The 16,215-nt window shown below is 42.5% G+C and overlaps 1 protein-coding gene across 2 annotated transcripts in view; it reads right to left on the minus strand.

The window, feature by feature from the left end:
• LOC106568988 (rho guanine nucleotide exchange factor 28) overlaps window positions 1-13,683 on the minus strand; it is a 108,509-nt gene extending 94,826 nt beyond the window's left edge. Inside the window, exons 1-2 of one of the 2 annotated variants that reach the window (XM_045692531.1) lie at window positions 13,381-13,683; window positions 6,606-6,649 (exon numbers count right to left, since the gene is read on the minus strand). In XM_045692531.1, the coding sequence (XP_045548487.1) occupies window positions 6,606-6,638 (33 nt within the window). In that variant the 5' untranslated portion in view covers window positions 6,639-6,649; window positions 13,381-13,683. The remainder of the gene's footprint in view (window positions 1-6,605; window positions 6,650-13,380) is intronic. The other variant, XM_045692539.1, reaches the window with a different exon arrangement.
• Window positions 13,684-16,215: the final 2,532 nt, after the last annotated feature.

Genomic DNA, 16,215 nt, shown 5'->3' on the forward strand with positions numbered 1-16,215 from the left:
AGAAGCTGTTAGGTTAACTATTTAACTAACTATTTAACAGTCTTATGGCTTGGGGGTAGAAGCTGTTAGGTTAACTATTTAACTATTTAACAGTCTTATGGCTTGGGGGTAGAAGCTGTTAGGTTAACTATTTAACTAACTATTTAACAGTCTTATGGCTTGGGGGTAGAAGCTGTTAGGTTAACTATTTAACTAACTATTTAACAGTCTTATGGCTTGGGGTAGAAGCTGTTAGGTTAACTATTTAACTATTTAACAGTCTTATGGCTTTGGGGTAGAAGCTGTTAGGTTAACTATTTAACTAACTATTTAACAGTCTTATGGCTTGGGGGTAGAAGCTGTTAGGTTAACTATTTAACTAACTATTTAACAGTCTTATGGCTTGGGGTAGAAGCTGTTAGGTTAACTATTTAACTAACTATTTAACAGTCTTATGGCTTGGGGGTAGAAGCTGTTAGGTTAACTATTTAACTATTTAACAGTCTTATGGCTTGGGGGTAGAAGCTGTTAGGTTAACTATTTAACTAACTATTTAACAGTCTTATGGCTTGGGGTAGAAGCTGTTAGGTTAACTATTTAACTAACTATTTAACAGTCTTATGGCTTGGGGGTAGAAGCTGTTAGGTTAACTATTTAAGTAACTATTTAGCAGTCTTATGGCTTGGGGGTAGAAGCTGTTAGGTTAACTACTTAACTAACTATTTAACAGTCTTATGGCTTGGGGTAGAAGCTGTTAGGTTAACTATTTAACTAACTATTTAACAGTCTTATGGCTTGGGGTAGAAGCTGTTAGGTTAACTATTTAACTAACTATTTAACAGTCTTATGGCTTGGGGGTAGAAGCTGTTAGGTTAACTATTTAACTAACTATTTAGCAGTCTTATGGCTTGGGGGTAGAAGCTGTTAGGTTAACTACTTAACTAACTATTTAACAGTCTTATGGCTTGGGGTAGAAGCTGTTAGGTTAACTATTTAACTAACTATTTAGCAGTCTTATGGCTTGGGGGTAGAAGCTGTTAGGTTAACTATTTAACTATTTAACAGTCTTATGGCTTGGGGGTAGAAGCTGTTAATTTACACCCAAGTAGAAGCTTGAGGGTAAATGCTGAATGAAGATTGTTTTTCTGTGGCAGTCTTCCTCGTATAGCCTATTTTTTAGAGGCAAAACACAGCCCTTTACCAACATGACTTCTAACTAACATGACTTGAATCTTCACCATGATCTCATGATGGTGATGAAAACAACAACAGCAAGGTCACACCACCCCATCCATGGTTTCTAGGAGACCAGGAACCATCTCCCTCCTGAGTGATCACAGGCACACACACAGGTGACGTCTACAGTAGGAAGCCCGCACTGATCTAGCCTACTGCAGCAACAACAACAACCAGCGTAAAGCTCAACAACAGTTGGCCTGAATACATGAGGTAGCCAAGTAGCCTCAAAACAAGAATGATACGAAAAACAGAATTGGCATCTGATATGCTGGCAAGACTCAACTACACACACTACACACACACGGCACACACACACAAGTGCACACAAGCACACTTCCGCCTAGTCTAATTTCTATGGTCTTTGAATAATGTACAAGAACAACTGGTGGAGCTGTGTTGTACTGATCCCTTTGAAGTGTGTTGATGATGTGAAGTGGACGAGCAGGTTCTAATCCTCTTATAGAATCAGAACAGGACTGATCTGAATGGCCTTTTTTTAAAACGAATGACTTCACGGAACAGCTTTGATCAAAGACCATCTGAGGCCACAGTGCTTAGAACTCGGCTTTTTCCAACATATAACTTGGTCCTGTGTAGATCAAAGCATGGCGCTTCGCCAAGAGTCGTGAGTTCGATTCTGTCTGGAACCACCCATGTGTAAAATTTATGACTGTAAGTTGGATTAAATCTTCTGCCAAATGTCATTCATATTTTTATTTATATCTTTAACTCTGCCATTTCAATTACCATACCAACTTCCTGGACATATACATGTACAATAGGCTTGTATGAGTAGCCTACACACAAAGCATGTCAAGATTACTCAAAGACAATCAATCAAGCATGGGAAAAATACATTTTAGAGGTGGGAAAATGTACTGTGTCCTTTGAAATAATGATAGGTGAAAATATTTGAAATATTCAAAAGTCATGATATCATTCCAGAACGATGAAGTAGACACATGACAAGGCAAAAGGAACCTTGATGTACTGTACATTCTAGAATGTGAATCCCTGTCAGGCCTTCATGGTGGGGACTGTGGGTGTCTGAGTATCGGAACAGAGCGACGTTACAGTACACAGCCCATCCGCAGAGCTGCCTGAGCCACATTCCTCTGAACAAATCTAGCACACTAATGACACATTAATGTAAACGTCAAACTGACTGCCTAAAACTCTCATGGCATCATAAGCATTTCTCACAGATTCTAGGGATTTATGGCCATGGATTCTTTCTTACATAATGTGCAGCAGTAACCTGAATTGTTGTGCAAACCTAGAGACATGAATGTGTGAAGAACGATACACAAAAGTTCAAGTTACAATCATGTCTAAATTGAAGTCTAGAAACCTATTGCACTGAATGGTTGGTGCAGAAGATTAGGTCTGTATTAGTGAATGGTTGGTGCAGAAGATTAGGTCTGTATTAGTGAATGGTTGGTGCAGAAGATTAGGTCTGTATTAGTGAATGGTTGGTGCAGAAGATTAGGTCTGTATTAGTGAATGGTTGGTGCAGAGGATTTGGTCTGTATTAGTGAATGGTTGGTGCAGAAGATTAGGTCTGTATAAGTGAATGGTTGGTGCAGAAGATTAGGTCTGTATTAGTGAATGGTTGGTGCAGAAGATTAGGTCTGTATTAGTGAATGGTTGGTGCAGAAGATTAGGTCTGTATTAGTGAATGGTTGGTGCAGAAGATTAGGTCTGTATTAGTGAATGGTTGGTGCAGAAGATTAGGTCTGTATTAGTGAATGGTTGGTGCAGAGGATTTGGTCTGTATTAGTGAATGGTTGGTGCAGAAGATTAGGTCTGTATAAGTGAATGGTTGGTGCAGAAGATTAGGTCTGTATAAGTGAATGGTTGGTGCAGAAGATTAGGTCTGTATTAGTGAATGGTTGGTGCAGAAGATTAGGTCTGTATTAGTGAATGGTTGGTGCAGAAGATTAGGTCTGTATTAGTGAATGGTTGGTGCAGAAGATTAGGTCTGTATTAGTGAATGGTTGGTGCAGAAGATTAGGTCTGTATTAGTGAATGGTTGGTGCAGAGGATTTGGTCTGTATTAGTGAATGGTTGGTGCAGAAGATTAGGTCTGTATAAGTGAATGGTTGGTGCAGAAGATTAGGTCTGTATTAGTGAATGGTTGGTGCAGAAGATTAGGTCTGTATTAGTGAATGGTTGGTGCAGAAGATTAGGTCTGTATTAGTGAATGGTTGGTGCAGAAGATTAGGTCTGTATTAGTGGGACTACTAGGTCATGTAGCCAAACACATTATGTGGTAGACCTAATGTGTTTTATCATATTTGCTTGCATCCAAAAGTCCTCTATTGTTGTGCCTTGAGCTGCTAATCGTCCAGTGATAAAGGAAAGACAGGGTGAGATGTCCCTGTTATTCCCAGGTTGGTAAACCCGGCATGGCTAACACATTGCCTTCATTATCTGACACACTGAAAGGTTACAGTAATCATTAACCACAACTGTATGTGCAGTAGATTGATACCAAGGCTTAATACTGCCTCAACCAACAGTTTCTACCCCCTCTATCAAAGCATAGTGGCACCTGACACACACACATACACACCAACATGTAAACCTTTTATCTCTGTCTACCAAAAGTGGTAGAAAATAATCATCATGAACTTTTTAAAGAAGCAAAGACAACTGATGTTCTGTTTCAGTGTTTCTGTCAAGTAATTCTCTGTGACAGCTTTTGACCTATGAGAAGGCCTCACATTCCTCTCCTCTAACCCAAAACACCAGCAGCCTGCCAGTCCACTACCAGGTGATCTCTCACAGCCAGCCAACAATAGCACTGCCAGATCACCTCACACACACAGTATCAAACACACACATACACACCTACACACACAGACCTGGCCAAGCAGCACGGGAGTAGGCACACACACCACAAAATGCAGACACTTCATCCCATTCAAACTCAGTAAATCTCAGTCGGAACCTTCACACAGAACAAACCACAAATCACCAGACACAGGCAACTACAGTGAGAACATCTACCTAGTATACAATACTGTCCATTGTACTGACTACTTTCTGATGTGGTGAGAGTCAAAGCAAGGCTCTATGTTGTCACTGTGTAGGTCTGCTCCACCAGAAAAATGTAACTGGCCAGTTATAATAACAGTCTTTAAATCAGTGAAATATAGCACAGCTTACATCCACAAAGCAGAGAGCGTTAGCATCTGGGTCTCATTCAGAGGTGCTACAGCGGCAGTGCTAGGCAGTGCTAGGACCTTAGGGTGGAGACAGGACCTTAGGGTGGAGACAGGACCTTAGGGTGGAGACTACACCTCACCTTGTAAAACAGAAGTATATGTTCAACCTTAGTGCTTCATTATTTTCATACTCTACCAGGGAGGACTAAACTGAAACATGATAAAACCTGGTAAACTCCACTAAGAGTAGGTGGGAATTTGTGAGTATTTTCAAAGAAACAGGTTATACTGAACAGTGTTGTACAAATGTCACTGCTGCTCACTAGTGAATTTAAGAGTTCTGCAACCAGAGATGAATAATATGAACAAATAATGAACTAGAGAAAACTGGCATATGAATCATGAATGTTAGGTGTTCCATGATATACAGACCAAACCTCAGGAAACCATCGTAAAACAAACAGATACTCCACTCTACTCTCTCTCTCTCTCTCTCTCTCTCTGCCCACCAGAAATCTGGCAACGCTTCAGCACCTGGCCAGCTGGCTGGCCCACCCAGGATTCTGCCACACAGGAGAAGAGGGAGATCGAAAAAGAGGGGGAGGAGAGGGAGGGGAAGTGAGATAGAGGAGAAAGACAGAAAGTGGATATATGAGACAGAGACAGAGACAGGGACAGGGACAGAGACAGAGACAGAGACAGAGACAGGGACAGGGACAGGGACAGGGACAGAGACAGAGACAGGGACAGAGAGTAAGAGGGAGTGAGAGAGCGAGTCATTTCACACCAAATGAAAATAAATGAGGAGCGACCTTCTGAAAACACACTCCTCATTCACCTACAACAGAAAACACATGTATTGGAATAAGCATATAGACGCTCAGGTCTGGGCCTACCGGCTCAGAAACAATAAACAATACATTCATTCTCTCTATTCCCTTAACACTTGAGCACACTATTTATCAAACACACACATGCTATCTCTCTCTCTGTCTCTCCTCACACTCACACACACACACATATGTATAAAACCATGGGCTTTTAGTGGGCTCAGTAGGCCCATCTGGAAGAACAGGCTGTGTGTAAAGGTTTATATCCCAGGGGAGTGTAAGACACTAGGGTTAGATTTCACCTGTAGCCCAACATCAACACAAGGCCATACAGTCAACAACCAACCAGAGGGAGAGAGAGGGAACTGAAAGGGGAAACAGAGTGAGGGGAAACAGAGAGAGGGGAAACAGAGAGAGGGGAAACAGAGAGAGGGGAAACATAGAGAGGGGAAACTGAGAGAGGGGAAACAGAGTGAGGGGAAACAGAGAGAGGGTACACTGAGAGAGGGGAAACGGAGAGAGGGGAAACGGAGAGAGGGGAAACAGAGAGAGGGTACACAGAGAGGGGAAACAGAGGGAGGGGAAACGGAGAGAGGGGAAACAGAGTGAGGGGAAATGGAGGGAGGGGAAACAGAGAGAGGGGAAACTGAGAGAGGGGAAACAGAGAGAGGGTACACTGAGAGAGGGGAAACGGAGAGAGGGGAAACGGAGAGAGGGGAAACAGAGAGAGGGTACACAGAGAGGGGAAACAGAGAGAGGGAAAACAGAGAGAGGGTACACAGAGAGAGGGGAAACGGAGAGAGGGGAAACAGAGAGAGGGGAAAACGAGAGAGGGGAAACAGAGAGAGGGGAAACAGAGAGAGGGGAAACAGAGAGAGGGGAAACAGAGAGAGGGGAAACAGAGAGAGGGGAAACAGAGAGAGGAGAAAACGAGAGAGGGGAAACGGAGAGAGGGGAAACAGAGAGAGGGGAAACAGAGAGAGGGTACACAGAGAGGGGAAACAGAGAGAGGGGAAATGAAGAGAGGGGACACTGAGAGAGGGTACACAGAGAGAGGGGAAACAGAGAGAGGGGAAACAGAGGGAGGGGAAACAGAGAGAGGGGAAACAGAGAGAGGGGAAACAGAGAGAGGGGAAACAGAGAGAGGGGAAACAGAGAGAGGGGAAACAGAGAGAGGGGAAACAGAGAGGGGAACAGAGAGGGGAAACAGAGAGAGGGGAAACAGAGAGAGGGGAAACAGAGAGAGGGGAAACAGAGAGGGGAAACAGAGAGGGGAAACAGAGAGAGGGGAAACAGAGAGAGGGGAAACAGAGAGAGGGGAAACAGAGAGAGGGGAAACGGAGAGAGGGAAGACGAATGTGCATAGAGAAGGATGAACAGTACTTACATATAGAGGTACTTCTCCTCTGTTCAGCTCCATGTTCTGAGCATCTGATGAACCAATAAGAAGAAAAGGGTCATGCATATTATTATATTATTTAAACCATACACTTTAAACCAACCACTGCAAATAACCAATATGTAACCACAACCCTGCATGCATCTGACTAATGACACAGTGTAACCATCAAGACCCTGATGAACATGCCATGTACTGTAGCCCAGAATGGGCCCAAACTCCACTCTAAGTCTGATTCATGAATTGGGCAGTCAGAGCTTCAGAATCACAAGGCCCTACTCTACGTGTGAGACACAACCTAATCCTCTCATCATCCTGGTCTGTCGGAACATCAAGTCTTCTATGAAACACTGTTATCCTTTTAATATTATCCCATCTCCCCCTGCCACCATTGCTCCCTGAATTTATATTTCTCTCTTTTTTCTCCATGGGAAAGAGTGATGCAATCTGTCTGTCTGTGTCTAGAAAATGTTACCTTAAGCTGCCCAGAATGAGAGAATTGTTTCAAATGAAAAGGCTTTAGTGTGCAGTCTGTCTGTGCACGGTATAGTATTTGCTGCGTTTCTCTCTATTTGGTGGCAGGTTGCAGGAATGGAGGCCACCGTGCTGTAAGTGGAACTGTAGCCACATGCCTACACCTGATCCACTGTGACTTCACTCTCAGTGTGTGTGTGTTAATACTGCATGACTGCAGAGTGACAGAGAGATGGTGTCAGCGCTATAGAGGCATCGCTCAGTCTAGACACAAGGGGATGATGAGGAGAAAGCAACCAAGAAACCTTTTTCTATGCGTTACATTTTCCACTTTTGTTTAAAGGTCCAATGCAGCCATTTTATCTCAATATCAAATCATTTCTGGGTAACAATTAAGTACCTTACTGTGATTGTTTTCAATTGATTCTTAGCAAAGAAAAATTTCTCCAGCAAGAATTTTGCTAGGACTGTCTGGGAGTGGTCTAAGTGGGGAGGTGAAAACTGAAAACTAGCTGTTATTGGAAGAGAGGTTCTTACTGGTCTCTTTCTTACTGGTCTATTAACTCATTTAATGCCTGGTGAAAAAAACTCCATCCTACCAAAACAGGCTGAAAGTCCATTATCATCATTTTCACAATTTCACAGTATTATTCCAACCTCATAGTGTGGAAATATACACTGAGTGTACAAAACATTAGGAACACCAGCTCTTTCCATGACATAGACTGAACAGGTGAATCCAGGTGAAAGCTATGATCCCTTATTGATGTCACTTGTTAAATCCACTTCAATCAGTGTAGATGAAGGGGAGGAGACAGGTTAAAGAGGACTTTTAAGCCTTGAGACAATTGAGACATGGATTGTGTATGTGTGTGTGTGCCATTCAGTGGGTGAATTGGAAAAACAAAATATTGGAGTGCCTTTGAACGGGGTATGGTAGTAGGTGCCAGGCATACTGTTTTGAGTGTGTCAAAAACTTCAACGCTGCTTGTTTTTTTACGCTCAACAGTTTCCCTTGTGTATCAAGAATGGTCCACCACCTAAAGGACATCTAGCCAACTTAACACATCTGTGGGAAGCATGGGAGTCAAAACGGGCCAGCATCCGTGTGGAACGCTTTCAACACCTAGTAGAGTCCATGCCCTGAGGAACTGAGGCTGTTCTGAGGGCCAAAGGGGTCGTGTGACTCAATATTAGGAAGGTTTTCCTAATGTTTTGTACACTCAGTGTATGTAAAACACTGGAAAATCTAGCTTTTTACTGCATCAGGCCTTTAAAAAGAGCTGTCATTACACAATAAAAGGCTCTAAAACGACATCAAAACATCCCCATGTGATTCACCAGAAGATTCTGACAGGTGATACACTGAGTGGTGTGCTGGAGAGTTGTCACAGTGTTGTGTTGTCTCTCTTGTCGTGATGTGTGTTTTGTCCTATATTTGTATTTATTTTGAATCCCAGCCCCCGTCACCGCAGGAGGCCTTTTGCCTTCTGGTAGGACGTCATTGTAAATAAGAATTTGTTCTTAACTGACTTTCCTAGTTAAATAAAGGTAAATAAAATAAAACACAAAAATGAATAGCACTGTCCTTTTCACTAACTGTAGCTATTTTGTCAATAAAGAAAGTCCTGATGCCACAGGCTGGGGCATGATTCTCCTGATCTGATTATCTGCTATTGTCCATCTTTGTGTTATCATGATCATGGTATTGTTATTATCATCGTTTTATGATTATCATGATATTTTTATTATCATGGTATTATCATTATCATGGTATTATCATAATCATGGTGATAGAATTATCATGGTATTATCATTATGGTATTATCATTATGGTATTATCATAATCATGGTGATATAATTATCATGGTATTATCATTATGGTATTATCATAATCATGGCATTAGAATTATCATGGTATTGTCACGCATGGTATTATCATTATCATGGTATTGTCATTATCATGGCTGTGGAGTCAGATTTTTTTTTAAACTATGGATAGAAAAGTGAACTTCTGTAATATGAGTGTAGGGTAACCTATTATTAGGGCTGGGAATTGCCAGGGACCCCATGATACGATATTATCACAATACTTAGGAGCCGATGCGATATGTATTATGATTCTATATGTATTGTGATTCTTTATGTATTATGATTCGATACTGCAACTTTATTGTGATTCGATGTTCCAAACATATTGCTCACTATATGTCTGCTGGAGAGGGACAAAAGAGAGCCATGGAAAAACATGTTTTGGAAGTAAAAGTGCTCAAACCGTGCTGGCACACATAAAACATTTAAAAAGATGATGGAGAACAAACTATAGGATGAGAAATATCAGAGTTTTGGTAAGACCAACTTGCACTAGCTATTAGATAAGGTTAACTACCTAGCAAAAAAAAACATATAGAGATATTTTTACAAATCGATACTGGTCGATATAAAATCGGCTAAAATAATATTGCGACACTCTACTGTATCGATTTTTTCCCACATCCATTTATGTGTGTACTGTGTAGGGTGGCTGTTTGTAAGCTCAGGACAAGTAGTGTGTGTATCCTGGCCAGATGAGCCATGTGCTGCCATATAGGAGTCAGAGAGGGACTCCCTGCTTTATTTGCATGCCTATTTTTCTATTAGGCCTTAGACCTTGGGTTACACAACACACAGGATAGGTCCCAAACAGAAACACACTCCACTCTCCTTGAAAAATATCTCCTAACACTGACCCCTGACCTCTCTACCTCTTCAGTGTGTCTGTGTGTAACAAACCAGACACTAGGACTGGCCCTGAGAAGTCTAGCTAACGTGAACAATGAACAGAGTAGAGTATAAAAACGTCAAAACCAGAAGGAACACCAGTTTTGACATCTGGTCATGTGCCAGAAATATTTTCAGATGTGAATGTCCAGAGAGGTCAAGTGTGAACAAATCTGTTTCCTCTCACATGATATCACCCACATCAACCGTACATCACCTGAACAGGTAAATCTTGATTTCACCATACTATTTGGTAATTAGAAAATGTACCAGCTCATTATCTTTGGCACATTGGCCACTTAGGTGTGGTTCTAAGACTGTTCTCAGGAACACCCAGCTATATACTCAGTTATGCGTTCGAGAATGATTAATGGCCCCTGAGAAAAGGATGCAAGGTGGAATGATGACAATGTAACACAGCTGTCAAGAGAAACACAACAAAAGTCCTCAGTCTAGGAAACTAACAGCTTCTACCCCCAAGCCATAAGACTGTTAAATAGTTAAATAGTTAACCTAACAGCTTCTACCCCCAAGCCATAAGACTGTTAAATAGTTAAATAGTTAACCTAACAGCTTCTACCCCCAAGCCATAAGACTGTTAAATAGTTAAATAGTTAACCTAACAGCTTCTACCCCCAAGCCATAAGACTGTTAAATAGTTAAATAGTTAACCTAACAGCTTCTACCCCCAAGCCATAAGACTGTTAAATAGTTAAATAGTTAACCTAACAGCTTCTACCCCAAGCCATAAGACTGTTAAATAGTTAGTTAAATAGTTAACCTAACAGCTACCCGGACTATCTGCATAGACCGTTTTTGCACTAACTGTTTTGTCTCATCACATATGCTGCTGCTACTGTTTCTTATCTGTCACTTTATTCCTAATTATGTACATACAGTATCTGCCTTGTACCCCTGCACATGGACTCAGTACTGGTACCACATGTACACTGAACAAAAATATAAATGCAATATAAAGTGTTGGTTCAATGTTTCATGAGCTGAAATAAAAAATCATATACATTTTCCATACACACAAAAAGCTGATTTTCCAAAAGTTATAACAGCACGATCATTACACAGGTTTACCTTGTGCTGGGAATAATGAAAGGCCACTCTAAAATGTACAGTTTTGTCACACAACTAAATGCCACAGATGTCTCAAGTTTTGCGGGAGAGTGCAATTGGCAGGAATGTCCACCAGAGCTGTTGCCAGAGAATTTCATGTTAATTTCTCTACCATAAGCTGCCTCCAACATCGTTTCAGAGAATTTGGCAGTATGTCCAACCGACCTCACAATGCAGACCAAGTGTAACCACGCCAGCCCAGGACCTCCACATCCGGCTTCTTCACCTGCAGGATTGTGCTGAGGAGTTTTTCTGTCCGTAATAAAGCCCTTTTGTGGGGGAAAACTAATTCTGATATGGCTGGGCCTGGCTCCCTAGTGGGTGGGCCTGGCTCCCTAGTGGGTGTGCCTGGCTCCCTAGTGGGTGGGCCTGGCTCCCTAGTGGGTGGGCCTGGCTCCCTAGTGGGTGGGCCTGGCTCCCTAGTGGGTGGGCCTGGCTCCCTAGTGGGTGGACCTGGCTCCCTAGTGGGTGGGCCTGGCTCCCTAGTGGGTGGACCTGGCTCCCTAGTGGGTGGACCTGGCTCCCTAGTGGGTGGGCCTGGCTCCCTAGTGGGTGGACCTGGCTGCCAAGTGGGTGGACCTGGCTGCCAAGTGGGTGGACCTGGCTGCCAAGTGGGTGGACCTGGCTCCCTAGTGGGTGGGCCTGGCTCCCTAGTGGGTGGACCTGGCTCCCTAGTGGGTGGGCCTGGCTCCCTAGTGGGTGGGCCTGGCTCCCTAGTGGGTGGACCTGGCTGCCAAGTGGGTGGACCTGGCTGCCAAGTGGGTGGACCTGGCTGCCAAGTGGGTGGACCTGGCTGCCAAGTGGGTGGACCTGGCTGCCAAGTGGGTGGGCCTATGCCCTCCAAGGCCCACCAATGGCTGCACTCCTGCCCAGTCATGTGAAATCCATAGATTAGCCCCTAATTTATTTATTTCAATTGACTGATTTCCTTATATGTACTGTAACTAAGTAAAATCTTTGAAATTGTTGCATGTCGCGTTTATATTTTTGTTCAGTATATATAGCCAAGTTATCGTTACACATTGTGCATTTATTATTACTTGTATTATTAATTGTTTAACTTTTCTATTATTTCTCTATTTTCTTTCTCTCTGCATTGTTGGTCAGGGCCTGTAATGTAAGTAAGAATTTCACTGTTAGTTTCCAGCTGTTGTTTACGAAGCATGTGATGAATAAAATGTGATTTGATTCGATTTTTGTAGACAGTATAACCTATTAAACTACGGCTTAACGGTTTGTCTTCCACATAAGTGCTCGATTAGCGTCACTTTTTACAACCTTTTATAAGATAGCTGATATGGAAATATGATAGATTTTATGGTTGTGGAAACGTTATCTATTTTATGTTATTAAGGAGCAGGTTTCAATAGAATATGGTACCTATTTTCCGACAGAACAACTACACAAATCAAACAATCATCTAACATTTCACTCTCATCATCATCCTCCCCCTCCTCCCATTCTCCTCCTCCTCCTCCCCTCATCATCCTTCTCCCCTCCTCCTCCCCCTCTTCCATATCCTTCTTCTACTCCTCCTTTCCCTATCTAAATAAAACAATCATTATCATCTATCACCCCCACCCCCCTCCCTCTCCTCCTCCTCCTCCTCTTTCCTCTCCAGTGGACCAGAGAGTGTGGAAAATAACCTTCTCACGCCAGGTCAGTCCAGGCCACCAACAGGATATCATTTCATACGAGGAAGTGAAACAGCTCTCAGATAATCAACAACACACAGAATGCCTTATAAACACTCCCACTACACTCTCAAACATGGATCCTTATCCAGGCTAACGGAACCAATGACCTTCTCTAACAATACATTAGGAACTGACACATTTTTGTTATTGTATTGCATTCGTCACAAAGTGATGAACAAAAACCAGGTTGGACCTCAGTACCCAGAAAGAACAGCTCAGGATGTCAGTGGCAAATAACTGCAGAGGTATGGAAGAAACCTTGAGAGGAACTAGACTACAGAGAGAGGGAGCCCAACCTCAGCAGTAGTCTACACTTCATTATACAGGTGTGATTATGTATTTATAAGGCATTGTATCATCGACATCATCCTTCTATAGACGCAGTCAGCTGAACTATGCCAATGTCCTATTGAAAGAGAAGTGACATAAAAGTGCTTGAATTTTGAGTGGCATCAGAAAGCTATGCAGAAAGCAAGTAACGTTCGTTCAGCATCGTCATCTTGTTCCTCTGTCCTCTGCTCTGCTCAACAACTTTTAGACATGTTACATAATAGTGACTCATTTTCAAGAATACCTTTCAAGAATCCCTTCATCAATGTTGACAAAGAGACATAGCCTACGTGTAGGCTATATTTCGATATTGTCTGGATATATTTTTTGCAAGACTAGATGTAAAGCGCTAGTGTTCTCGGATTTGACATTACCTGAGTCGTCCGCAATCTGCAGTTAGACCTTGCTTCCTGTGTAGAAAGTTGAGCGACACTTTCCAATGTATTTTCTCCTAAAAGTCTGATGGTTTAGTCATTTTCCCCAATAAGCAATGGTAAAAAAAAAACTGGAAAAAAAAGAATCTATTCTGTGAAGTCTTCCGTTCGATAAGAAGAATGTAGTCAAACTTTATTTTTGGAGAAGTGGGTTTTCCAAAGCACCGCTGCCAGCCTTCGTTCTACCCGTCCTCTCCTCCACCCCGCGCCACGGTCCAGCCCCTCCTCTATCCGTGAAGAGGCAGGTCTCTCCTCGCACGTTCACCGTCCACGGCGAGAGCCACAATAACACCGTCACGTGTCCACAGACCTGGATGAGATGGGAGAAATGACGCAACTTGATTGAACCCTTTTCATACACAGGTGAGGTTGTGGTGAGTGGGAGTCTGTTTGCCATGTACATAGAATAGAATAGAATAGAATAGAATAGAATAGAATAGAATAGAATAGAATAGGTTCCCTTATCACTGCCTTCTGAAGAGACAATAGTCTTTTGAAAATGTTAAAACTGTTCCCAAAGTCGGTTGTTTTGTTACAGTAGCCTATTGCATGGTAAAATGGTAGCCTAATTAATAAGTAATAACATAAGAATGAATCTGTATGGAACAGTTTATTTCCATGGGTAGCTGGATAAGTATGCAATTCAAAACACTAAGTATGCATGGGTAGTGAATGTTGCACATTCTATTGCTCTGCTTGGCCTTCCATAAGGTCCACCATAAGTGACCAGTCTTGGAGCCTCCAACCCCCAACCATAATGAAAACAGATATCTTGCTGTTCTCCACTAACTTGTTGCTGCACTCGTGTATACAAGGTCATACTCATACTAGTGCCCATAGCAATACGGGAGGAAATGAAAGGGAGACCAAATGGAGTGCCCGCCTTTCCTGCTCTTTAGCCATTAACTAACATTGAGCAAATATGGAGTGGAGAATCTCTTTAGTTTAGGCTACAGCTCATAGGCAACAGCAACAGGAGCAGCAGTAAAACCATAAATTAACATCAGCCTATGAATATGCCTACAATGCATAGGGGGGCTGGGGAAACAGTTGAAGACCAGGCAGAGACCACTGCAGTTGTACCATTGAGGACAGCTTGTAACCCAAATTGGCTGCAGCAGTTATTCAGCTGAGTTAATGAAGAAATGTGTGAAATGTATGGCAACACCAAAGATGGTGGCTAAATGAAGATAGTTCACTCAGTCCGTGTACCATTGGAGAGAAAAAACACCAATGCAATAGCAGCTGGGTCTGGTCTACTTAGTTTATTGACTTCCATTGAACCAGAAAAAAAAAGTGAGTGGGGTGTCTCTCTTCTTCTTCCATCTCTGACAACACTTAATTCATCAAGGTGATTAGACTTAACAAGGTCTGTCATCTGCAGGCAACATGATTCATATGCTATCTGTAGAATAATTGCATTGGAATGTTTTTTTACCAAAGGCCAACATGTGCATATGATGACAAATGACTGCATATACTGTATAATACATTGTTTTCTCAGATGCTTCTCTTATGCCCAGTATCTGAAAAATGAACTTTTTAAATATTTTTGTTTAAAGACAGTAAAAATACACTTTCATATGCTGTTAGTACAATCAGATTTGCCAACTCATTGTATGAGTCACTTTCAATAGCAAAAAGTTTAGTTCAGTTACTTGTCATGAACGCGATTCAAGTGCCGGTATGTCAGATTGGTCTATACTGCCCCCATGTGGTCATTAGATGATATCATATACTGGGATCATGTGCCCGAGCTACAGATATACACCCCCATTTACCCAACACCGATACAACCTTGAGTAAAGACCGTGGGTAAAAACTGAAATTTAGATCAGTTTAACTTCATCTTACATCATTTGACATGTTTTATTTTTTATTAAGGTTAAATAAATACAATAAGACATGTTTATGTTATCCACATGTATTTGTCATAGACTATTTAAAAAACACCGTTTTTCTCTATTAGCCTGGGTCCCAGTCGGTTTCTGCATCAGCAAAATGTTGGTTTTGTTGACACATCCAGTTTTTGTTATGAAGTCAACAATGTATGATGATATATTTCCATTCTGATTCAATTTACATGTTGAAAGACATCACAATAAATTGTGGTTGTGGCATCTTCCAGACACATACATGAGTGTGCACCAATAATCAGATTTAATGTCATTCTGTTACGCGGGGTGGAGCAGTTGAACCCAAGTGCAGACTCAGACGAGGAGACAGTGATAAGGTAACCAAGGTATTTATTGAAAAGTGATGGGGGGGTGCAGGCCAGGGGGAGCTCGGGCGAGCAGCAGGGAACCAGGAACTGAGGCTGGGGCAAAAGAAGCAGGGGCAGGGTAAGCAGGTCCGGGGTGGAATCCAAGGAAGCATTAGTGCAGGGGTCTAGGGCAGGGAAGCAGGACTTACGAGACGAGGGACTGGCGACAGGGACCGGAGTCAGAGCGAACGAAACTGTGGTGGAGAGAAAAGCAGCATCAGGCTAGGGAAACCAGGCACCAAAAGATAATAAGCTCTATGCAGGCACAAATGGCTTGAACTGCAGACTGACTGAGCAGAGGCTATAATCTGACAGCATGGAAGTGGCAAGGCTGAGTATTTGTAGAGGTCTTGATTATGGAACAGGTTGCAGCTGGTGGGGATCTGCTCTGACTCCAGCACACCTGTCTCCACTCACACAATCAGATACATCCACACAGAGGGAGAGAGCACTGGGGGAGTGGCAGCAGGTTAAGGAGACACAGGATGAGAAGTAGAGGGCGCGGCAGGGGC

This window comes from Salmo salar, chromosome ssa01 (assembly GCF_905237065.1).
Source record: "Salmo salar chromosome ssa01, Ssal_v3.1, whole genome shotgun sequence".
NCBI lineage: Eukaryota > Metazoa > Chordata > Actinopteri > Salmoniformes > Salmonidae > Salmo > Salmo salar.